Source organism: Scyliorhinus canicula, chromosome 5, assembly GCF_902713615.1.
Source record: "Scyliorhinus canicula chromosome 5, sScyCan1.1, whole genome shotgun sequence".
Taxonomy (NCBI): domain Eukaryota; kingdom Metazoa; phylum Chordata; class Chondrichthyes; order Carcharhiniformes; family Scyliorhinidae; genus Scyliorhinus; species Scyliorhinus canicula.
This window is the reverse complement of record NC_052150.1, coordinates 202,465,615-202,491,521: the sequence shown is the minus strand read 5'-3', so window position 1 is coordinate 202,491,521 and position 25,907 is coordinate 202,465,615. Positions and strand designations below refer to the sequence as shown.

The window sequence follows — 25,907 nt, the reverse complement described above, 5'->3', positions numbered from 1 at the left end:
CTCGGAATCAGCGCCCGGCTCATTACAAAAATGTCAATCCGAGAGTAGGCCTTATGAACGTGGGAGAACAATGAAAATTTCCTGGCCCCCGGCCTCACAAACCTCCACGGATCTACCCCCCCCATCTTGTCCATATACTCCCTCAGCACCTTAGCCGCCGCCGGCCTCCTACCCGTCCGAGACCTAGAGCACAGTGTTTAAAGTCCCCGTCCAGTATCAAGCCCCCTGTCTCTAAATCCAGGATCCGGCCCAGCATGCGCTGCATAAACCCCACATCATCCCAATTCGGGGCGTATACATTTACCAAGACCACCCGCACGCCCTGCAGCTTACCACTCACCATCACATACCTACCTCCGTTGTCTGCAACAATGCTCAGTGCCTCAAACGACACCCGCTTCCCCACCAAGATCACCACCCCCCGATTTTTTGTATCCAGCCCCGAATGGAACACCTGTCCCACCCACCTCTTCCTTAGCCTTACCTGATCTGCCAGCCATAGATGCATTTCCAGAAGCATGACCACATCTGCCTTAAGTCCTTTCAGGTGCGTGACCCGCCCATTCAGGCCTCTTACGTTCCAGGTTATCAGCCGGATCAGGGGGCTACCAGCCCCCCTCCCCAACCGACTTGCCATAACCCTTCCTAGGCCAGCCACGTGTCCGCGCCCCCCGCACTTTTCGTTCCTGCCAGCGGTAGACCCTCGCCCCGACCTCCTCTACAAACTCCAGCTCCCGCTTGGTCACTCCAGCAGCAAGCCGGATCCCCCCCCCACCGCACCGCACCCCCCCCCCCCCCCCCACCGCACTCCCACACCCCCGCCCAGCCAGGTTTCCCCCGAACTGCATTGCTCCCCCCTTTGCACTTCCATGAGTCAGTGACTCCTGCTGACCCCGGCTACTCCCGCCGTTCCATCAAACCCCCCCCCTCAGTGTAGGAATCTCCCTTTCCCCCCTCCTATCCATCAGCAGGCACTCCCCGCCCCCCAACCTCCCCTCTTCCACTCTCAGCGCGGGAAGAAAGCCTGTGCTTTCCATCCTTAGCGCGGGAAAAAAGCCCGCGCTTCCAGCTCCGGCCCAACCCCTTTCCAGCCTTTGCGCGGGAAAAAGCCTGCGCTTTCTACCCGTCCGACCCCGCCCCCTCTGGCATAGTTTCCCTTCCAGGCCCAGTCACAATTTCTCCGGCTCGCCCCGCCCCCCCCGCGCCAATTCCAGCCACCGGAGTTCAAAGACTTTTACCTGTCCAACCCCCTTCAAGCCTGCCTTCAGTCTGAATAAAGGTCCACGCCTCTTCTGGCGTCTCAAAGTAATAATGCCGATCCCTGCAGGTAGCACCGCCTTAGCCTGGTTGTATCTGGCCCTCTTCTTAGCCACCTACGCACTCCAGTCCTGGTAGATCCGGATCTCTGTGTTCTCCCACCTGCTGCTCCGCTCCTTCTTGGCCCACCTTAGCACACATTCTCTGTCCGCAAACCGATGGAACCGCACCAGCACCGCTCGCGGCGGCTCACTGGGCTTGGGCCTCCTCGCCAGCACTCGATGGGCCCCCTCCAACTCCAGGGGCCCCTGGAAGGACCCGGCACCCATCAGCGTATTCAGCATGGTGACCACATAGGCACCCACATCTGAACCTTCCAGCCCCTCCGGGAGACCCAGAATACGCAGGTTCTTTCTCCTCGACCAGTTCTCCAGGTCCTTGAGCTTCGCCTGCCATCTCTTATGGAGCGCCTCGTGCGTCTCCATCTTCACCGCCAAGCCCAAGATCTCGTCCTCGTTTTCCGAGACTTTTGTCGGATCTCCCGGATCGCCGCCCCTTGGGCTGTCTGGGTCTCAAGCAGCTTATCAATCGAGGCCTTCATTGGCTCTAAGAGCTCTGATTTCAGCTCCGTGAAACAGCGCTGGAGAAACTCCTGCTGCTCCTGTGACCACTGCTCCCACGCTGCCTGGTCTCCACCCACCGCCATCTTAGCCTTCCTTCCTTGCACCTGTCTCTGCTACAACTCCACTTTTTTCACCGCTCCACTCCTTGTCCAATCCATACAGTTCCGGGGGAGTGATGTTATCCCCTTCCCACACTTGGGGATTCTCGAAAAAGTGCCGCTGGGGGCCCTAAAAAGAGCCCGAAAGTCGAATTCTAGCGGGCGGGAGCTGCCGAATGTGCGACTCAGCTCCGCATAGCCGCAACCGGAAGTTTCAGTGAACATTTTTATGGAGTAATCATTTTGCCACTGAGGTTCCCTTATTTCTATTACAGAAATAGAAAAATACAGATTGAGAATCATGCAGAGGGATCTGAGAAGTTAAATATGGCGCCTCAAATTCAGATTGTGACTGTACTATCCTTTCATGTGTGCAATAAATAATACTGGAGGAATTTATTATAAAACATAGAACATTACAGCACAGTACAGGCCCTTCGGCCCTCGATGTTGCGCCGACCTGTGAAACCACTCTAAAGCCCATCTACACTATTCCCTTATCATCCATATGTTTATCCAATGACCATTTAAATGCTCTTAATGTTTGGCAAGTCCACTACTGTTGCAGGCAGGGCATTCCACGCCCTTACTACTCTCTGAGTAAAGAACCTACCTCTGATAACTGTCCTGTATCTATCTCCCCTCAATTTAAAGGTATGTTCCCACGTGCTAGCCATCACCATCCGAGGAAAAAGGCTCTCCCTGTCCACCCTATCTAATCCTCTGATCATCTTGTATGCCTCAATTAAGTCACCTATTAACCTTCTTCTCTCTAACGAAAACAGCCTTAAGTCCCACAGCCTTTCCTCATAAGATCTTCCCTCCATAGCAGGCAACATCCTGGTGAATCTCCTTTGTACCCTTTCCAATGCTTCCACATCCTTCCTATAATGCAGCGACCAGAACTGCATGCAATACTCCAAATGCGGCCGCACCAAAGTTTTGTACAGCTGCAACATGACCTCATGACTCCAAAACTCAATCCCTCTACCAATAAAAGCTAACACACCGTACGCCTTCTTAACAACCCTATCAAACCGGGTGGCAACTTTCAGGGATCTGTGTACATGGACACCAAGATCTCAACCACTCATCCACACTACCAAGAATCTAACCATTAGCCCAGTACTCTATCTTCCTGTTACTCCTTCCAAAATGAATCACCTCACACTTTTTTGCATTAAACTCCATTTGCCACCTCTCAGCCCAGCTCTGCAGTTTATCTATGTCCCTCTGTAACCTGCAACATCCATCCGCACTGTCCACAACTCCACCAACTTTAGTGTCAGCTGCAAATTTACTCACCCATCCTTGTACGCCCTCCTCCAGGTCATTTATAAAAATGACAAACAGCAGTGGCCCCAAAACAGATCCTTGTGGTACACCACTAGTAACTGGACTCCAGGCTGAACATTTCCCATCAACCACCACCCTTTGTCTTCTTACAGCGAGCCAGTTTCTGATCCAAACTGCTAAATCACCCTGAATCCCATGCCTCCGTATTTTCTGCAATAGCCTACTGTGGGGAACCTTATCAAATGCTTACCTGAAATCCATATACACCACATCAACTGCTTTACCCTTGTCCACCTGTTTGGTCACCTTCTCAAAGAACTCAATAAGGTTTGTGAGGCATGACCTACCCTTCACAAAACCGTGTTGACTATCCCTAATCAAATTATTCCTTTCGAGATGTTTACGGGTAAATCCACATTTGAAATGTGGGAGTCTTTTAAGGAAAGGTTGATTAGAGTGCAGGACAGACATGTTGCTGTGAAAATGAAAGATAGAAATGGCAAGATTAGGGAACCATGGATGACGGGTGAAATTGTGAGACTAGCTAAGATGAAAAAGGAAGCATACACAGGATCGAGGCAACTCAAAACTGATGAAGCTTTGGAGGAATATCGGGAAAGTAGGATGAATCTCAAACGCGCAATAAAGAGGGCTAAAAGGGGTCATGAAATATCTTTGGCTAACAGGGTTAAGGAAAATCCCAAAGCCTATTATTCGTATGTAAGGAGCAAGAGGGTAACTAGAGAAAGGATTGTCCCACTCAAAGACAAAAGTGGGAATTTATGCGTGGACTCAGAGGAAATGGATGAGATTCTTAATGAGTACTTTGCATCGGTATTCACAAAGGAGAGGGACAAGACGGATGTTGAGGCTAGGGATGGATGTTTAAATGGATCTCAAGTTGTCATAAGGAAGGGGGAAGTTTTGGGTATTCTAAAAGACATTAAGGTGGACAAGTCCCCAGGACCAAATGGGATCTATTCCAGGTTACTGAGGGAAGCGAGGGTTGAAATAGCTGGGGCCTTAACAGACATCTTTGCAGCATCCTTGAACACGGGTGAGGTCCCGGAGGACTGGAGAATTGCTAATGTTGTCCCTTTGTTTAAGAAGGGTAGCAGGGATAATCCAGGGAATTATAGACCTGTGAGCTTGACGTCAGTGGTAGGCAAACTGTTGGAGAAGATACTGAGGGATAGGATCTATTCACATTTGGAAGAAAATAGACTTATCAGTGATAGTATGGTTTTGTGCAGGGAAGGTCATGTCTTACAAACCAAATAGAATTCTTTGAGGAAGTGACAAAGTTAATTGATGAGGGAAGGGCTGTAGATGTCATATACATGGACTTTAGTAAGGCGTTTGATAAGGTTTCCCATGGCAGGTTGGTGGAAAAAGTGAAGTCGTATGGGGTTCAGGGTGTACTAGCTAGATGGATAAAGAACTGGCTGGGCAACAGGAGACAGAGAGTAGTGGTGGAAGGGAGTGTCTCAAAATGGAGAGGGGTGACTAGTGGTGTTCCACAGGGATCCGTGCTCGGACCACTGCTGTTTGTGATCTAGGATTGTTTTTGTTGGAAAGACGGAGGTTGAGGGGGGGGGACCTTATTGAGGTCTACAAAATTATGAGAGTTATGGACAGGGTGGATAGCAACAAGCTTTTCCCAAGAGTGGGGGTGTCAGTTACAAGGGGTCACGATTTCAAGGTGAGAGGGGGAAAGTTTAAGGGAGATGTGCGTGGAAAGTTTTGTACGCAGAGGGTGGTGGGTGACTGGAACGCTTTACCAGCGGAGGTGGTAGAGGCGGGCACAATAGCATCATTTAAGAGGCATCTAGACAGGTATATGAACGGGTGGGAACAGAGGGAAGTAGACCTTGGAAAATAGGAGACAGGTTTAGATAAAGGATCTGGATTGGCGCAGGCTGGGAGGGCCGAAGGGCCTGTTCCTGTGCTGTAATTTTCTTTGTTCTTTGTATAAATCTTATCTCTTATAAATCTTTCCAAGACTTTGCCCACAACAGAAGTAAGGCTCACTGGTCTATAGTTACTGGGGTTGTCTCTACTCCCCTTCTTGAACAAGGGGACAACATTTGCTATCCTCCAGTCTTCTGGCACTATTCCTGTAGACAATGATGACATAAAGATCAAAGCCAAAGGCTCAGCAATCTCCTCCCTAGCTTCCCAGAGAATCTTAGGATAAATCCCATCCAGCCCAGGGGACTTATCCATTTTCACACTTTCCAGAATTGCTAACACCTCCTCCTTATGAACCTCAAGCCCTTCTAGTCTAGTAGCCTGCATCTCAGTATTCTCCTCGACAACATTGTCTTTTTCCTGCGTGAATACTGACAAAAAATATTCATTTAGCACCTCTCCTATCTCCTCGGACTCCACGGACAACTTCCCACTACTGTCTTTGACTGGCCTTACTCTTACCCTAGTCATTCTTTTATTCCTGACATACCTATAGAAAGCTTTAGGGTTATCCTTGATCCTACCTGCCAAAGGCTTCTCATGTCCCCTCCTGGCTCTTCTTAGCTCTCTCTTTAGGTCCTTCCTAGCTAACTTGTAACTCTCGCTCGCCCTAACTGAACCTTCACATCTCATCTTTACATAAGCCTCCTTCTTCCTCTTGACAAGTGATTGAACTACTTTAGTAAACCACGGTTCCCTCGCTTGACCACTTCCTCCCTGCCTGACAGGTACATACTCATCAAGGACACGCAGTAGCTGTTCCTTGAACGAGCTCCACATTTTAATTGTGCCCATCCCCTGCAGTTTCCTTCCCCATCCAATGCATCCTAAGACCTGCCTCATTGCATCATAATTGCCTTTCCCCCTGCTATACCTCTTGCCCTGCTGTATATACCTATCCCTTTCCATCGCTAAAGTAAACGTAACTGAATTGTGGTCACTATCACCAAAGTGCTCACCGACCTCCAAATCTAGCACCTGTCCTGGTTCATTACCCAGTACCAAATCCAAAGTGGCCTCGCCTCTTGTTGGCCTATCTACATACTGTGTCAGGAAACCCTTCTGCACACATTGGACAAAAACGGACCCATCTAAAGCAACCGATCTATAGCGTTTCCAGTCAATATTTGGAAAGTTAAAGTCCCCCATAACAACTACCCTGTTACTTTTGCTCCGATCCAGAATCATCTTTGCAATCCTTTCCTCTACATCTCTGGAACTTTTTGGAGGCCTATAGAAACTCCCAACAGGGTGACCTCTCCTTTCCTGTTTCTAACCTCAGCCCATTCTACCTCAGTAGACGAGTCCTCATCAAACGTCCTTTCTGCCACCGTAACACTGTCCTTGACAAACAATGCCACCCCTCCCCCTCTTTTACCACCTTCCCTGAGCTGACTGAAATATCTAAAACCCGGAACCTGCAACAACCATTCCTGTCCCTGCTCTAGCCATGTCTCTGAAATGGCCACAACATCGAAGTTCGAGGTACCAACCCATGCTGCAAGTTCACCCACCTTATTCCGGATGCTCCTGGCGCTGAAGTAGACACTTTAAACAACCTTCCTGCCTGTCGGTACACTCCTGCAACCTTGAAACCTTACTCATGACCTCACTACTCTTAACCTCCTGTATACTGGAGCTACAATTCAGGTTCCCAACCCCCTGCTGAATTAGTTTAAACCCTCCCGAAGAGCATTAGCAAAGTTCCCCCCAGGATATTGGTACCCCTCTGGTCCAGGTTGTAGAGGTCCCCGTTTGTAGAGGTTCCACCTACCCTAGAATGAGCTCCAATTATCCAGGTATCTGAAACCCTCCTTCCTGCACCATCCCTGTAGCCACGTGTTCAACTGCTCTCTCTATTGTTTTAATACCAATTAACAGTTGTTACATACAGTTCTTGTATTCTCAGATTGGAATATTATTTACATTGGTAAGATTCAATAAATCTGGCTGAAGTGCTAACTTATGAGTTTTGATGTATACAATATTTTTGAAACTATGCAGCCTCTGTTCCCCATTAAAATACAATTACATTTCTGTTTAATTATATACTTTAGTGTGATGTCATTGTGAACACGGTATCTGAGGACATGAATCTTTCACAAGGACCTGTATCTACAGCAATTCTAAAACAGGCTGGAACTCAATTACAAGTAAACACAGACAAAGCTAAAGGCTCCAAAACATTCAAAGCTGGTGATGTTTTATCCGTTAGCACCAAAAATTGTGAATTGCGTTGCAAAGACGTGTACAACGTGATTTGTTGTAACTGGAGAGCAGATGCAGCTTCTCAAGCTGAAGAAGTGAGTGTATTTGAATTATATTTCTATCTGCATAACCATCTTCGTTGCTTTGATTTATGGAGGTTTTGTAAATGTGAACTAGTAACTACATTGCAGTGTTAATGTAAGCCTACTTGTGACACTATTAAAGATTAGTATTATTAATTATTATTATTTTTAACCATCTAAATACTTAACTAGCTTCTCAACTCCTCCATCATTTGTATTCAAAGGAGATATATATAGAACATAGAACATAGAACGATACAGCGCAGTACAGGCCCTTCGGCCCTCGATGTTGCACCGACATGGAAAAAATCTAAAGGCCATCTAACCTACACTATGCCCTTATCATCCATATGCTTATCCAATAAATTTTTAAATGCCCTCAATGTTGGCGAGTTCACTACTGTTGCAGGTAGGGCATTCCACGGCCTCACCACTCTTTGCGTAAAAAACCCACCTCTGACCTCTGTCCTATATCTATTACCCCTCAATTTAAGGCTATGTCCCCTCGTGCTAGCCACCTCCATCCGCGGGAGAAGGCTCTCGCTGTCCACCCTATCTAACCCTCTGATCATTTTGTATGCCTCTATTAAGTCACCTCTTAACCTTCTTCTCTCTAACGAAAACAACCTCAAGTCCATCAGCCTTTCCTCATAAGATTTTCCCTCCATACCAGGCAACATCCTGGTAAATCTCCTCTGCACCCGTTCCAAAGCTTCCACGTCCTTCCTATAATGAGGCGACCAGAACTGTACGCAATACTCCAAATGCGGCCGTACTAGAGTTTTGTACAACTGCAACATGACCTCATGGCTCCGGAACTCAATCCCTCTACCAATAAAGGCCAACACACCATAGGCCTTCTTCACAACCCTATCAACCTGGGTGGCAACTTTCAGGGATCTATGTATATGGACACCGAGATCCCTCTGCTCATCCACACTACCAAGAATTTTACCATTAGCCAAATATTCCGCATTTCTGTTATTCTTTCCAAAGTGAATCACCTCACACTTCTCCACATTAAACTCCATTTGCCACCTCTCAGCCCAGCTCTGCAGCTTATCTATGTCCCTCTGTAACCTGCAACATCCTTCCGCACTGTCTACAACTCCACCGACTTTAGTGTCGTCTGCAAATTTACTCACCCATCCTTCTGCGCCCTCCTCTAGGTCATTTATAAAAATGACAAACAGCAACGGCCCCAGAACAGATCCTTGTGGTACGCCACTCGTAACTGAACTCCATTCTGAACATTTCCCATCAACTACCACTCTCTGTCTTCTTTCAACTAGCCAATTTCTGATCCACATCTCTAAATCACCCTCAATCCCCAGCCTCCGTATTTTCTGCAATAGACGACCGTGGGGAACCTTATCAAACGCTTTACTGAAATCCATATACACCACATCAACTGCTCTACCCTCGTCAACCTGTTCAGTCACCTTCTCAAAGAACTCGATAAGGTTTGTGAGGCATGACCTACCCTTCACAAAACCATGCTGACTGTCCCTAATCATATTATTCCTATCTAGATGATTATAAATTGTATCTTTTATAATCCTCTCCAAGACTTTACCCACCACAGACGTTAGGCTCACCGGCCTATAGTTACCGGGGTTATCTCTACTCCCCTTCTTGAACAAAGGGACCACATTTGCTATCCTCCAGTCCTCTGGCACTATTCCTGTAGCCAATGATGACCTAAAAATCAAAGCCAAAGGCTCAGCAATCTCTTCCCTGGCTTCCCAGAGAATCCTAGGATAAATCCCATCTGGCCCCGGGGACTTATCTATTTTCACCTTGTCCAGAATTGCCAACACTTCTTCCCTACGCACCTCAATGCCATCTATTCTAATAGCCTGGGTCTCAGCATTCTCCTCCACAATATTATCTTTTTCTTGAGTGAATACTGACGAAAAGTATTCATTTAGTATCTCGCTTATCTCCTCAGCCTCCACACACAACTTCCCACCACTGTCCTTGACTGGCCCTACTCTTACCCTAGTCATTCTTTTATTCCTGACATACCTATAGAAAGCTTTTGGGTTTTCCTTGATCCTACCTGCCAAAGACTTCTCATGTCCCCTCCTTGCTCGTCTCAGCTCTCTCTTTAGATCCTTCCTCGCTTCCTTGTAACTATCAAGCGCCCCAACTGAAACTTCATGCCTCATCTTCACATAGGCCTCCTTCTTCCTCTTAACAAGTGATTCCACTTCTTTGGTAAACCACGGTTCCCTCGCTCGACCCCTTCCTCCCTGCCTGACTGGTACGTACTTATCAAGAACATGCAATAGCTGTTCCTTGAACAAGCTCCACATATCCAGTGTGCCCAACCCTTGCAGCCTACTTCTCCAACCAACACATCCTAAGTCATGTCTAATGGCATCATAATTGCCCTTCCCCCAGCTATAACTCTTGCCCTGCGGGGTATACTTATCCCTTTCCATCATTAATGTAAAGGTCACCGAATTGTGGTCACTGTTTCCAAAGTGCTCACCTACCTCCAGATCTAACACCTGGCCTGGTTCATTACCCAAAACCAAATCCAATGTGGCCTCGCCTCTTGTTGGCCTGTCAACATATTGTGTCAGGAAACCCTCCTGCACACATTGTACAAAGAATGACCCATCTAATGTACTCGAACTATATCTTTTCCAGTCAATATTTGGAAAGTTAAAGTCTCCCATAACAACTACCCTGTTACTTTCACTCTTTTCCAGAATCATCTTCGCCATCCTTTCCTCTACATCCCTAGAACTATTAGGTGGCCTATAGAAAACTCCCAACAGGGTGACCTCTCCTTTCCTGTTTCTAACCTCAGCCCATACTACCTCAGAAGAAGAGTCCCCATCTAGCATCCTTTCCACCACCGTAATACTGTCCTTGACTAGCAGCGCCACACCTCCCCCTCTTTTGCCCCCTTCTCTGAGCTTACTAAAACACCTAAACCCCGGAACCTGCAACAACCATTCCTGTCCCTGCTCTATCCATGTCTCTGAAATGGCCACAACATCGAAGTCCCAGGTACCAACCCATGCTGCCAGTTCCCCTACCTTATTTCGTATACTCCTGGCATTGAAGTAGACACACTTCAAACCACCTACCTGAACACTGGCACCCTCCTGCGAAGTCAAATCTGTGCTCCTGACCTCTATACTCTCAATCTCCCGTACCCCAAAACTACAATCCAGGTTCCCATGCCCCTGCTGAATTAGTTTAAACCCCCCCAAAGAGCACTAACAAATCTCCCCCCCAGGATATTGGTGCCCCTCAGGTTCAGATGTAGACCATCCTGTCTATAGAGGTCCCACCTTCCCCAGAACGAGCCCCAGTTATCCAGAAATCTGAATCCCTCCCGCCTGCACCATCCCTGTAGCCACGTGTTTAATTGCTCTCTCTCCCTATTCCTCATCTCACTATCACGTGGCACGGGCAACAACCCAGAGATAACAACTCTGTTTGTTCTCGCTCTGAGCTTCCATCCTAGCTCCCTAAAGGCCTGCCTGACATCCTTGTCCCCTTTCCTACCTATGTCGTTAGTGCCAATGTGGACTACGACTTGGGGCTGCTCCCCCTCCCCCTTAAGGACCCGGAAAACACGATCCGAGACATCACGTACCCTTGCACCTGGGAGGCAACATACCAAACGTGAGTCTCTCTCGCTCCCACAAAATCTCCTATCTGTGCCCCTGACTATTGAGTCCCCAATTACTAATGTTCTACTCCTTTCCCCCCTTCCCTTCTGAGCAACAGGGACAGACTCCGTGCCAGAGGCCCGTACCCCATGGCTTACCCCTGGTAAGTCGTCCCCCCCACAAGTATCCAAAACGGTATACTTGTTACTCAGGGGAACGACCGCAGGGGGTCCCTGCACTGACTGCTTCTTCCCAGTCCCTCTTACAGTTACCCATCTATCTCCAGTCTTTGGTGTAACTACTTCCCTGAAGCTCCTATCTATGACCCCCTCTGCCTCCCGAATGATCCGAAGTTCATCCAGCTCAAGCTCCAGGTCCCTAACACGGTTTTTGAGGAGCTGGAGTTGGGTGCACTTCCCACAGATGAAATCAGCAGGGACGCTGACGGCGTCCCTCACCTCAAACATTCTGCAGGAGGAGCATTGTACTGCCTTCCCTGACATCACCTCTAGATTTAAAAAAAAACAAGAAAAAGAAAAAGAAAGGAAGAGCTTACCTGATATTACTTCAAACCCTGCTCCCGCTGAAAGGAAAGCAAATTTAAAGGCACTCACTCACCTTCACGACAGGCCCCTGCTCCCCAACCACTGTGGGGTGGGGGGGTTGGTTAGAGGAGGAGGTAGGGTGGGAAACACTCACGAAGTGTCTCGGGTTTAACTGTCACTTGCCAACAGCCTCTCCACAAACCACCTTCAACTTAGGCTGACCGCACTGCACGTATGCAAATTTCCCCAGAACAGCTGATCAGTAGCTCTGCTCTGCTGCCCTCTGCTGGATGATTGCCTTCACTCAAACTCCTCGGGTCTTCTTCGCAGATTCACCTTCAACTTAGGCTGACCGCACTGCACGTATGCAAATTTTCCCAGAACAGCTGATCAGTAGCTCTGCTCTGCTGGATGATTGCCTTCACTCAAACTCCTCGGGTCTTCTTCGCAGATTCACCTTCAACTTAGGCTGACCGCACTGCACGTATGCAAATTTCCCCAGAACAGCTGATCAGTAGCTCTGCTCTGCTGCCCTCTGCTGGATGATTGCCTTCACTCAAACTCCTCGGGTCTTCTTCGCAGATTCACCTTCAACTTAGGCTGACCGCACTGCACGTATGCAAATTTCCCCAGAACAGCTGATCAGTAGCTCTGCTCTGCTGCCCTCTGCTGGATGATTGCCTTCACTCAAACTCCTCGGGTCTTCTTCTTATATGTTTATGTTTGTGCTAATCTCCTTAAATTTAATAATTACCTTTAATGAATTGACTTCAATTTTCTACACTGTCAGGGACTGTACCCAATGGTCAATCAGGCAGCAAGAAGTTCAGGGTTTGGTTCTCAGGCCAGGGAGGTTGCTGCTATTGGCAGAGGGAAGGTCAAAGGCTTTCTTGAGGGACTGGAGTGAGCACTTGTAGGTCTTATAGCATCTAAGAAAAGGACAAGGTGACTAGGTTTATCATATTGACCTTGCTATCTGATCTAAATTACTTTGCAAAGAACAAAGAAAGGCTATAGAATATTTAAAATGTAGTAAATATAGTATATATTTTAAAGAAATCACTTTTTATTGAGCAGCTGCTTCGAGCAATAATCCAAAAATGCCTACAAAATGCACACGAAAGCCAACACAGATCGATAAGTTTTCCTGCCATCGGCACCGGAAATTTGAGATTTCCAAAGGATACAGTAGCCAAAATATTTTTTGAGGAAATAAAGAGATTCATCAGTGCAAATTCTACATCCACACTTAAGGAAGTGAAGTTGATCATATATGAAAAGGACCTGGCTAGCTACTCGGTATGTATGTTTTCATATTATCTTTCAAGCTGAGCATCACCAAACCAGTACCTTTTAATTTTAATAAAGATAAAAAGCTGCAAGTACTGGGTCACCACCAGGGTTACATTGACTCACCTGAAGAATCATTATGGGATTTCCGGGCCACTTGTCTATTGCACGTTTGCCAACCATATTGGTGTTTTTTTGATGCGGCTCTACCTTTTATCTTTAGTTTATAAATTAAAAATGTGCCCCATAAGAATTTTTCAAATGTTTGCATTTTCAATGATTTCAGCCTCCAATGCAAAAATCTTTGCAAAATTTAAACAATTACTTTGCAAAACATAAGAAGCTTTGATCTAAAGCAAATTACTGCAGATGCTGGAATCTGAAACAAAAACAGAAAATACTGGGCATTCACAGCAGGTCTGACAGCACCTGTGGAGAGAGAAGGCAGCTAGCGTTTCGAGTCTGGTGATTTGAGTAAGAGTCATCTAGACTCAAAACGTGAGTTTCCTTCAATCTCCACAGATGCTGAGACCTGCTGTGATTGTCCAGTATTTTCTGTTTAAGTATAGGAAACTTTGGTTGAACATGATTACAATCTGTGATTTCTTTTTAAAAATCCTATTACATTTAAAGGGAAGATAATACGGAAGTGAATCAAGCATTTCACTTCACCAAAAAATAATGAATGGCAAATTCATAGCAATTTTAAGTAAGTGATCGCAATAATACAATTTGGAGATCAAAGCTGGTAAAATATTTGAATTATGCTTCTATTTTTGTTTTTAAATTTATAAAATAACAATTCTAAAGCATCTTCAAAATAACAATTCTAAAGCATCTTCAACTTTGCAGGCTTTTGAAGATGCATTGCTGATTGCAGAAGGAATTCCAATCAACGAGCTCACATACATTCAAGAAATGAGAAAAGCTAGAAAAGTGGATTCACAAACAGCGACGATGATAAGTAATTAAAATTATTATCTCACTATTTAGCACAGATTCGTTTTTGAAAGTGGAAGACCTTTCTTGTGCTCCTAATAATAGATTAATTGACCGTACTATGCTGTACTCAAAATAATTGAATTCATTTATAGCAAAATCGGGCTTCTTCTTCTCATATCCTTATGTGTCAATGGGTTTACATTGATTACAGAGTCAGCTATAGAGGCTATTTGGCCCATCATGCCTGTACCGATATTGTAAAAGCACTACCCAACTAGTTCCACCTACAATTATTAAGGCCAATGCCTGATTAATTGATTGGAGATCAAGTGATATTTAAATATTCTTTATTCTCGCATGGGATGTGACCAGGAGAAGCAGAGTGCTGTGTGGGGGAAGATAAGTGACCAGGAGAAGCAGAGTGCTGTGTGGGGGAAGATAAGTGACCAGGAGAAGCAGAGTGCTGTGTGGGGGAAGATAAGTGACCAGGAGAAGCAGAGTGCTGTGTGGGGGAAGATAAGTGACCAGGAGAAGCAGAGTGCTGTGTGAACATAAGAACATAAGAACTAGGAGCAGGAGTAGGCCATCTGACCCCTCGAGCCTGCTCCACCATTCAATGAGATCATGGCTGATCTTTTGTGGACTCAGCTCCACTTTCCGGCCCGAACACCATAACCCTTAATCCCTTTATTCTTCAAAAAACGATCTATCTTTACCTTAAAAACATGTAATGAAGGAGCCTCAACTGCTTCACTGGGCAAGGAATTCCATAGATTCACAACCCTTTGGGTGAAGAAGTTCCTCCTAAACTCAGTCCAAAATCTACTTCCCCTTATTTTGAGGCTATGTCCCCTAGTTCTGCTTTCACCCGCCAGTGGAAACAACCTACCCGCATCTATCCTATCTATTCCCTTCATAATTTTAAATGTTTCTATAAGATCCCCCCTCATCCTTCTAAATTCCAATGAGTACAGTCCCAGTCTACTCAACCTCTCCTCATAATCCAACCCCTTCAGCTCTGGGATTAACCTAGTGAATCTCCTCTGCACACCCTCCAGTGCCAGTACGTCCTTTCTCAAGTAAGGAGACCAAAACTGAACACAATACTCCAGGTGTGGCCTCACTAACACCTTATACAATTGCAACATAACCTCCCTAGTCTTAAACTCCATCCCTCTAGCAATGAAGGACAACATTCCATTTGCCTTCTTAATCACCTGTTGCACCTGTAAACCAACCTTCTGTGACTCATGCACTAGCACACCCAAGTCTCTCTGCACAGCGGCATGCTTTAATATTTTATCGTTTAAATAATAATCCCGTTTGCTGTTATTCCTACCAAAATGGATAACCTCACATTTGTCAACATTGTATTCCATCTGCCAGACCCTAGCCCATTCACTTAACCTATCCAAATCCCTCTGCAGACTTCCAGTATCCTCTGCACTTTTCACTTTACCACTCATCTTAGTGTCATCTGCAAACTTGGACACATTGCCCTTGGTCCCCAACTCCAAATCATCTATGTAAATTGTGAACAATTGTGGGCCCAACACGGATCCCTGAGGGACACCACTAGCTACTGATTGCCAACCAGAGAAACACCCATTAATCTCCACTCTTTGCTTTCTATTAATTAACCAATCCTCTATCCATGCTACTACTTTACCCTTAATGCCATGCATCTTTATCTTATGCAGCAACCTTTTGTGTGGCACCTTGTCAAAGGCTTTCTGGAAATCCAGATATACCACATCCATCGGCTCCCCATTATCTACTGCACTGGTAATGTCCTCAAAAAATTCCACTAAATTAGTTAGGCATGACCTGCCCTTTATGAACCCATGCTGCGTCTGCCCAATGGGACAATTTCTATCTAGATGCCTCGCTATTTCTTCCTTGATGATAGATTCCAGCATCTTCCCTACTACCGAAGTTAAGCTCACTGGCCTATAATTTCCTGCTTTCTGCCTACCTCGTTTTTTAAACAGTGGTGTCACGTTTGCTAATTTCTAATCCACCGGGACCACCCCAGAGTCTAGTGAATTTCGGTAAATTATCACTAGTGCATCTGCAATTTCCCTAGCCATCTCTTTTAGCACTCTGGGATGCATTCCGTCAGGGCCAGGAGACATGTCTACCTTTAGCCCCATTAGCTTGCCCATCACTACCTCCTTAGTGATAACAATCCTCTCAAAGTCCTCATCTGTCATAGCCTCATTTCTATCAGTCGCTGGCATGTTATTTGTGTCTTCCACTGTGAAGACCGACCCAAAAAACCTGTTCAGTTCCTCAGCCATTTCCTCATTTCCCATTATTAAAACTCTCTTCTCATCCTCTAAAGGACCAATATTTACCTTAGCCACTCTTTTTTGTTTTATATATTTGTAAAAACTTTTACTGTCTGTTTTTATATTCTGAGCAAGTTTACTCTCATAATCTATCTTACTCTTCTTTATAGCTTTTTTAGTAGCTTTCTGTTGCCCCCTAAAGATTTCCCAGTCCTCTAATCTCCCAGCAATCTTTGCCACTTTATATGCTTTTTCCTTCAATTTGATACTCTCCCTTATTTCCTTAGATATCCACGGTCGATTTTCCCTCTTTCTGGGGGAAGATAAGTGACCAAGAGAAGCAGAGTGCTGTGTGGAAGGGAGGCAGTGGCTACTCTTGATACTTTGAAACTGACAGCGAGTTCGGACTAAAAACAAACTTAAGTGACATCACAGGAGGGCTGTGATTTGATTGACTAATAGAGAGCTGTGCTAAATTTGAATATTCATTTAAATTACTGGTTAGAAATTGTGTTGAGACTGAGGTAATAGATATATTTTTTTTAAAGTTTAAACAAAAAAAATTGAAAACCAAATTAAAAACTAATTAAATAAAATAGTGATGGAGGGTCAGGTGATGTGGTGTTCATGCACGATGTGGGAGCTGGTGGACCCCATTGTGGCTGCCAGTGAGCAAGTCTGTATTAAGTGTTGGTTCCTTGAGGAACTCCGGCTCTGAGTTGATGAGTTGGATTCTGAGCTTCGGACGCTGCGACACATCAGGGAGGGGGACAGATGCCTGGACACGGGTTCCAGGAGACAGTCACACCCCTTAGATTAAATACCTTGAATTCGGCAGTGGTCAGGAGGGTGTGGCTGCGAGTGAGACAGGTAGAGAGATCCAGGAGGTAGGGTTGCAGGAGCCTCAGTCCCTGAACTTGTCCAAGAGGTTCGAAATTCTTGCTCCCTGTGTAGATGGGAACAGGGACTGACCATGGCACCGTGGTGCAGGGAGCCGTTCAAGTGGGGGGAGAAAAAATAAATGGAGTCCTAATGGGGATAGTATATTTGGAGCATTGACACTGTTCTCTGTGACCAGTATTGAGAATCCTGAAGATTGTGTTGCCTGCCTGGTGCCCCGGTTCGGGATATCTCATCTGAGCTGCAAAGGAACTTGGAATGGGAGGGTAAAGATCCTGTTGTCGTGGTCCACATAGGTACCAACTACATAGGTCTAACAGAAACAGAGGCTCTGCTAAGGCAGTATGAACAGCTAGGAGCTAAATTCAAAAGCAGAACCAATAAGGTAATAATCTCTGGATGACTACCTGAGCCACAAGGTATTTGGTACAGGGTCAAGAAGATTAAGGAGATAAATGCGTGGCTCAAAGATTGGTGTGGACGGAATGGGTTTGAATTCATGGGATATTGGCACCAGTACTGGGGTGGGGGGGGGGGGGGGGGGGGGGGGGGTGTGTTCACATCTCCAGGGTCGATTCCCGGCTTGGGTCACTGTCTATGTGGAGTCTGCACGTTCTTCCCATGTCTGTGTGGGTTTCCTCCGGGTGCTCCGGTTTCCTCCCACAGTCCAAAGATGTGCAGGTTAAGTGTATTGGACATGCTAAATTGCCCTTAGTGTCCAAAAAGGTTAAGTGGGAATACTGGATTACGGGGATAGGGTGGGCTTGAGTAGGGTGCCCTTTCCAAGAGCCGGTGCAGACTCGATGGGCTGAATGGCCTCCTTCTGCACTGTAAATTCTATGGTGTCCACTGATTCTCCTTTGTCTAACTTCCTTGTTACCTCCTAAAATAACTCTTAACAAAGATCTGTAGAGGGACAGGTAGTATTGAGGAAGCAGGGGGAATGCAGAAGGACTTGGACAGGCTAGGAGAGTGGGCAAAGAAGTGGCAGATGGAATACAATGTGGAAAAGTGTGAGGTTATGCACTTTGGAAGGAGGAATGGAGGCATAGACTATTTTCTAAATGGGGAAATGCTTAGGAAATCAGAAGCACAAAAGACTTTGGGAGTCCTTGTTCACGATTCTCTTAAGGTTAACGTGCAGGTTCAGTCAGCAGTTAGGAAGGCAAATGCAATGTTAGCATTCATGTTGAGAGGGCTAGAATACAAGAGCAGAGATGTACTTCTGAGGCTGTCTAAGACTCTGGTCAGACCCCATTTGGAGTATGGTGAGCAGGCCCCGTATCTAAGGAAGGATGTGCTGGCCTTGGAAAGGGTCCAGAGAAGGTTCACAAGAATGATCCCTGGAATTACGAGCTTGTCGTATGAGGAACGGTTGAGGACTCTGGGTCTGTACTCGGAGTTTAGAAGGGTGAGGGGGGATGTTGTTGAAACTCTGTTTTAGAAAACATTTTATTGAGGCATTTATAATTTTAACGATTTTCAACATCAAATGTCACCAGAAACAAAGACACAACAATATAACCAACAACCCCCCGAGCACAAACCCCAGCCAACATGGCTTACACAAGCAGTGCCACCTTCCCCAGACACCCCTCTGTTGGTTCTCCTGTCCTTACTCGTGTTTTCCATGCCTCTTCTTTCCCCTCCCTCCCCCTGCTGACAGCTGAATTTTTCTCAAAGAAGTCGATGAACGGTTGCCACCTCCGAGCAAATCCTGTCGTTTTAACCGCCTGAACCCGCCCTGCCAATGACAACGGGAGCGCACCCTCCTCCAAAAGTCCCCCCCTCATCTGATCTACCAACCGACCCAAATTCAGTTTATGCAGCTGCTCCCACTCCCGTGCCATCTGGATACCCAAATATTGAAAGCTCCCTCCCTCCACCTTGAACGGCATCTCTTCTCCTGCCCCCTCGCCTGGATTGCAAAGACCTCACTCTTACCCATATTCAGTTTGTATCCCGAAAACCGGCCAAATTCCTCTAATATCCCCATAATCCCTCCAATTCCCCCCAGCAGATGCGATATGTACAGAAGCAGATCATCTGCGTAGAACGAGACCCTGTGCTCCACCACGTTTGTGCGTGGGTTTCCTCCGGGTGCTCTGGTTTCCTCCCACAGTCCAAAGATGTGCAGGTTAGGTGGATTGGCCATGATAAATTGCCCTTAGTGTCCAAAATTGCCCTTAATGTTGGGTGGTGTTACTGGGTTATGGGGATAGGGTAGAGGTGTTGACCTTGGGTAGGGTGCTCTTTCCAAGATGGGCCGAATGGCCTCCTCTGCAGACTCGATGGGCCGAATGGCCTCCTCTGCACTGTAAATTCTATGATGACCACCTCCCCGCCGTACTAACCCCTGCCAGACCCTCGACGCTCTCAATGCCAACGGCTCTATAGCCAGAGCAAACAACAGTGGGGAGAGTGGACTTCCCTGTCTCGTGCCCCAGTGCAACCTGAAGAAATTTGATCTCACCTGATTCTTTCGCACACTCACCACCGGTGCCTGGTACAGCTACCGGACCCCATCCACAAATCCCTGCCCAAACCTAAACCGCAGCAGGTTTTCCCATAAGTATTCCCACTCCGCCCGATCAAAGGCCTTCTCTGCATCCATGGCTACCACTACCTCTCGCCTCTCTGGAGGCATTGTAATTACATCAAGCAACCTTCTAATGTTGGTCGGCAAATGCCGCCCCTTAATGAACCTGGTCCTTCCCTATTACCCCTGGGACGCAGTCTTCGATCCTTGTGGCTAGGACCTTTGCCAATAGTTTGCCATCCACATTTGACAGGGAGATCAGCCTGTACAACCCACAGTTTTATGGGTCCTTATCCCGCTTTAAAATAAGGGTGATCGGCGCCTGTGACAACGTCGAGGGGAGCACTCCGAACTCCTTTGCTTTGTTGAAGGCCCTTACCAATAGCGGTCCCAAAACGCCAAAGAACGTCTTACAAAATTCCACCGGGTACCCATCTGGTCCCGGAGCCTTACTCGATTGCATCGCTTCCAGCCCTTCTACTACTTCTACAAGCCGAATTGGCGGGCCCAGGCCCTCCACCAGCTCTTCATCAATCTTCGGGAAAACAAAGAACAAAGAAAAGTACAGCACTGGAACAGGCCCTTCGGTCCTCCAAACCTCTGCCGACCATGTTGCCTCATCCTTTAGTCCATATCATTCATAAGGACTTGAATGACATGACGCCCAAGCTTCAGCGCATTCTCCTTCGACTCTGCAGATACGATTTTGAGTTGGTATGCACACAGGGCAAGGAGCTAATCGCTGTGGATTCCCTGTCGTGCTCCATCATCTCGCCCTCTGAACAGGTAGAATTCATCTGCCAAATTGAGGCACAGGTGCAACTGTGTGCCAGAAACCTCCCGGCCTCAGATAAAAGAGTGGTCAACGTTCGAGAAGAGACTGCCAAGGACCCTCTTCTGCAGCGGGTCATGCATCACCTTGCAAATGGTTGGCAGAAAGGGCAATGCCCTCAGTTCTTCAATGTCAAGGACGACGTGACGATCGTCGAGGGGATCGTCCTCAAGCTAGATCATATCGTTATTACTCTCAGCCTCCAGAGCTTAGTGCTCAAACAAATCCACAAGAGACACTTTGGTGTCGAGAAATGTAGGCGCAGTGCCCGGCAGGCTGTATATTGGCCTGGAGTCAACCAGGACATATTCAACATGGTCCTCAATTGTGCGACCTGCCAGCGCTTCCAGCCTGCTCAGGCCAAAGAAACACTCCAGCAACGAGATATCGTGACCTCTCCGTGGTCTAAGGTGGGAATCGACCTTTTTCACGCCAATGGACGTGACTATCTGCTCATCATTGATTACTACTCAAGTTTTGGGCAGCATGGTAGCATGGTGGTTAGCATAAATGCTTCACAGCTCCAGGGTCCCAGGTTCGATTCCCGGCTGGGTCACTGTCTGTGCGGAGTCTGCACGTCCTCCCCATGTGTGCGTGGGTTTCCTCCGGGTGCTCCGGTTTCCTCCCACAGTCCAAAGATGTGCGGGTTAGGTGGATTGGCCATGCTAAATTGCCCGTAGTGTCCTAAAAAGTAAGGTTAAGGGGGCGGTTGTTGGGTTACGGGTATAGGGTGGATACGTGGGTTTGAGTAGGGTGATCATTGCTCGGCACAACATCGAGGGCCGAAGGGCCTGTTCTGTGCTGTACTGTTCTATGTTCTATGTTCTATGTTAGCTGGAAGTTGTGAAACTGTCCGACCTCACATCAAGGACGGTCATCAATTCCAACCCTCCCAGAAACCGCCTCATCCCTTCTTCACCGGCTGGAGGTTCCGACTCGTACAATTTGCTATAAAACTTCCAAAACATCTCCTTCACCCCGCCAAGACCTTTTTCCCACCTGTGTCCTTCACTTTCCCAATCTCTCTCGCCTGCTCCCTCAACTGGTGCGCTAACATCCTGCTCGCTTCCTCCCCATACTCGTATGCCGCCCCTCTCACCCTTTGCAACTGCCCTGCCGCCTTACCCGTGGATAACAACCCGAATTCCATTTGCAACCTCTGGCGTTCCCTTAACAGCCCTTCCTCCTGGGCCTCTGCATAAGACCTGTCCTGGTTCAAGAAGCTCACCAGCTGGTCCGTCGACCACTGAACTGGCAGGGCCACTCCCTGCCCCTCTGCCATCTCCAGGTGCATCGCAGGTGCTGCACCAGCTCTAACCGACTGATTCCCTCTTTTTCGACCGCTTCTGGCCCTCAGCTCCATACACCAGAGGGTTAATCTCTTCTACTCACTCTCCTGCACCTTTTCTCCGCCTCACATCCACTTGTTATCCGGGGAAAAGATCCGACAAAACCGTCATGAGCATGAGCCGCCAAATGTGTGATGACTCACTCCAAGGCTGCCACTGGAAGTGACCGTGGCAGCACGGTAGCATGGTGGTTAGCATAAATGCTTCACAGCTCCAGGGTCCCAGGTTCGATTCCCGGCTGGGTCACTGTCTGTGCGGAGTCTGCACGTCCTCCCCTTGTGTGCGTGGGTTTCCTCCGGGTGCTCCGGTTTCCTCCCACAGTCCAAAGATGTGCGGGTTAGGTGGATTGGCCATGCTAAATTGTCCGTAGTGTTCTAAAAAGTAAGGTTGGGGGGAGGGGGATTGTTGGGTTACGGGTATAGGGTGGATACGTGGGTTTGAGTAGGGTGATCATGGCTCGGCACAACATCGAGGGCCGAAGGGCCTGTTCTGTGCTGTACTGTTCTATGTTCTATGTTCCATGATCTTATTGAAACTTACAGGATACTGCGAGGCCTGGATAGAGTGGACGTGGAGACGATGTTTCCACGTGTAGCAAAAACTAAAACCAGAGGGCACAATCTCTGACCAAAGGGATGATCCTTTAAAACAGAGATGAGGAGGAATTGCTTCAGCCAGAGTGTGGTGAATCTGTGGAACTCTTTGCAGAAGAAAGCTGTGGAGGCCAAATCAGCAGAAGGATTGACATGCCTCGTTGGAGGTTGAATTGCTGATGGTGGCGGATAACAATAAAGGCCTGAGGCAGTCATGGAAATTCCAGGGATCTTTTAAAATGGCAAGGGAGGGACAGGGATAGGGTGTGCCTCCCCCAAATGGAAAACTGAACTCATCAGGGCCACATGAATTTACAAACAAACCCCATTTTCACTGGAGCAATGACCTTAATGCTCAGTGTTACAAATGATTCAAGAGGTGCTTGTGAAGGGCAGTTAAGGTCTGAAGAACTGTTCACATGACCATCCATTTGAAAAACTGCTTGCCATCTGTGAGTGTCGAAGCAAATCTGTTCTCCCAGTTTCAATAACTGCTTGTCAGCATCACCCTTTCATTAAAGAATTATTAATACTTGGCTGACTTCGACAGTCTTTCTTTATAATAGTGAGTTGGAGCTATGAGTTCACGCTTTAATTGATAGTATAAAGAGTTTAGCTCTCTGGGTTAGCTCTCTTTGATGTAGGACTATGGATACAAATGTTTGTTTTTATAAGGGATTAAGTACTAGATGGGAGTTAATGTATTGTATTGGGCTTTTATGAATGAGGCTTTATATATGATGAACTCTACTTGCATATTTAGAACTATTTTGTCTTAGCATGGCTCCTGAGGGTTGCCAATGAGAGATACTGGATGCATTGGTATGGAGGGTATAAAGGTTGGTGTGCTGAGGGTATGATTTTTCATTAAGTTGGCACAGGATCTATAAAGGGGCATGGGGTGGATAGTTTATTAGCTGGTAAGAAGGTTATGAAGGTCCATTGGAGATGGTTGCGGTTCGGTACGTAAGTTGACACGGAGAGTGAGGGCTAGAGAGTCTAATGTTTAAGCAAAACTGGGATGCAACCCCAGAGAACGGTGGTGGACTTTTTAAACAGCTCACATTGGCAACCCCTGCCACCATCTTTGTTCTGTGTCTGAGTGTGGCAGGCCTGACTCCATCCCACACATGTGCTCCTGGAGCATATATCATGCCATTCAGGATGTTTCTGCCTGAGGCGGGTGCACTGAGTTGGTAAATTTCCTGACTCAAACTACCCACCTCAGGAGTGGAAATCCAGCCCTTGATCCTTGGAAAACTACTGTATTGCCATTGATACTTCATGCATGTTTTAATACCACTGACTTATGCATTACTAGGAAATATTGCTAACATTTTCAGTGACAATATTTAGTAGAGGAAAAGTACTGTGATGTTCAGTTTCCTGTGATATTGATTTCATTTGTTATATATCTAGGAAAGAATGAGACTCCCGCTCAAACACTCCTTTTGCAGAATATTGGGAATATCACTTTTGAACTGTGCTGTGGTGGCATTTTAAAAAAAGGCAGCGCTCTAGTGGTGGAATATGTTGGTAAGATAAAACACCTTTTACTTAATTTATATATATTTTTTAATTGGTATGGCAAAGATATGAATAGTTTTGTTTCTTTTATTTTACAGATAACAAAGCAAACTGTGACACTAAACGAAACGGAGATAAATATTACTTTCCTTTGAAAATGAAAGGCCATGCAGACATTACAAAGAGTTTTTTAAGAGTCTTGCAGAAATGTAAGGAACTCAACTTGGATTTGTTATACATCCCTGTCCCCAAACAACTGCCTTCAGGTAATTATCTGACTGATATATGTAATAAACTGTTTCAGTAAAGGAGTTCGTTGGGCTCAGTGGCAGCCAGAAACTATGGGTTCATGTCCCACATCAGGACATGTGGGTCAATCAAGGAGTGTTCATTATGCAGTTCAAGAGGCTTATAATCAGCCTGTGAATCTTTGAAATACTTCCTTAAAGGCAAGTGCCATGTAGATGGTGGGCAATCTTCAGGAGTCAGGAGCTAAGTTACTGGCCACATAATTCCCAGCCTCAGTACTTATTATGGCTAGTCCAGTTCGGCTTCTAGTCAATTGCAAATCCCCGAATGTTAATAATGGTGCATTTAGTGATAGTAATGCCATTGAATGTCAAGGGAAGACGGTGAGAAACCTTCTTGCTGGGTACGATCATTGTCTGGCAGTCGCATTGTTGTGGGGAAAGGGACAGCTATTCAACTTCAGACTCCCACTCGCATTCAGTTACAAAAAATTAGCACAAACCAATCATTTGTTACTAGTTATCAATGTCCAATCATGACTATATCAATTAAGGTTAGATCATGCATAGTTCATGAGTATATGAGAATGATGAACCAACTATCACCGGAGCATGCCGACAATAATTATAATATACAATCAGTATAAAGACATGCACATGCTGTCTTCCAATGTTTATCACTGGCTCCCCATTGTCAGCAATGTAACTATCAATCGCAAATCCTATCTGAGGATAATGTTCCCAAAGTAAATGGCCTTCTGCAATAACAATTCTGGATAGTTACGTCTGCTCCCCAGACAACTTGACGTGACATCACTGAAAAGATCATACATTGTTTCCTTGTTATTCTTGATAAAAACCATCTTGGCTTATCTTTTTCCTTGGCCCCATCACCAGCGAGATGTGTCCTTGGGCATTCATCCTGTAGCTTCCAACGCATAAGCTCGACAGCTTATGTGTGTAATACAGATCGATACAGAAGAGTTATTGTCTGCATGCTCCAGTGATATTTGGATCATCATTCTCATATACTCATGTACTATGCATGATCTAACCTTAATTGATACAGAAGAGTTTTAACCCCTTCACTTAATGAATAACTAAAAATTTTAAAAACAAATTTCAGTATAAGGTCTAAAATTACACCTTTTCAAACATGAAGAAAATGTTTATCACTCAGCAACCCAAGTCTAAATGTTATCTGCGTCTCCCTGCAGATGGACATGAATTGCTTTAGCATCTGAACAATTTAAAATGGTACTGAACTTTGTGCAATCATTAGCAACCATTCCCACTTCGGACCATTTCATGTAGGCAAGGTCATTGATTAAGCAACTGAAGTTGGTTGGGTCTGGTACATTATACTGAACAACTCTTGCATCAATATCCTGGGAGTGAGGTGATTGACCTACAATGCAATAACCACAGTTATACTCCTTTATGCTAGGTATGACTCTTACCAGTGGAGAGACTTTCCCTGATTCCCATTGACTTCAATTTTGCTCAGAATTCTTGGTGGCAAATGCTGCCTTGGTATCAAGGCTGCCATTCTCATATCACCTCCCTAGGAGCAGTGTCAGAGGGCTATTTAAATACCGATCAGGGAAATTCCTCAAAACCCTTATGAAGGTGGGCATAGTAGGGTCATTAGCGGGGACAGGCAGAGACAGCATGGTTTAG

At 46.3% G+C, this 25,907-nt stretch overlaps 1 protein-coding gene across 2 annotated transcripts in view; it reads left to right on the top strand.

Moving 5' to 3' along the window:
• The window catches only part of LOC119966523 (protein mono-ADP-ribosyltransferase PARP14-like), a 152,591-nt gene that overhangs the window by 80,592 nt on the left and 46,092 nt on the right, over window positions 1–25,907 (top strand). For both annotated transcript variants that reach the window (XM_038798364.1, XM_038798365.1), the window contains 5 exons: window positions 7,303–7,548; window positions 12,794–13,015; window positions 13,859–13,970; window positions 23,872–23,988; window positions 24,078–24,245. In XM_038798364.1, the coding sequence (XP_038654292.1) occupies window positions 7,303–7,548; window positions 12,794–13,015; window positions 13,859–13,970; window positions 23,872–23,988; window positions 24,078–24,245 (865 nt within the window). The remainder of the gene's footprint in view (window positions 1–7,302; window positions 7,549–12,793; window positions 13,016–13,858; window positions 13,971–23,871; window positions 23,989–24,077; window positions 24,246–25,907) is intronic.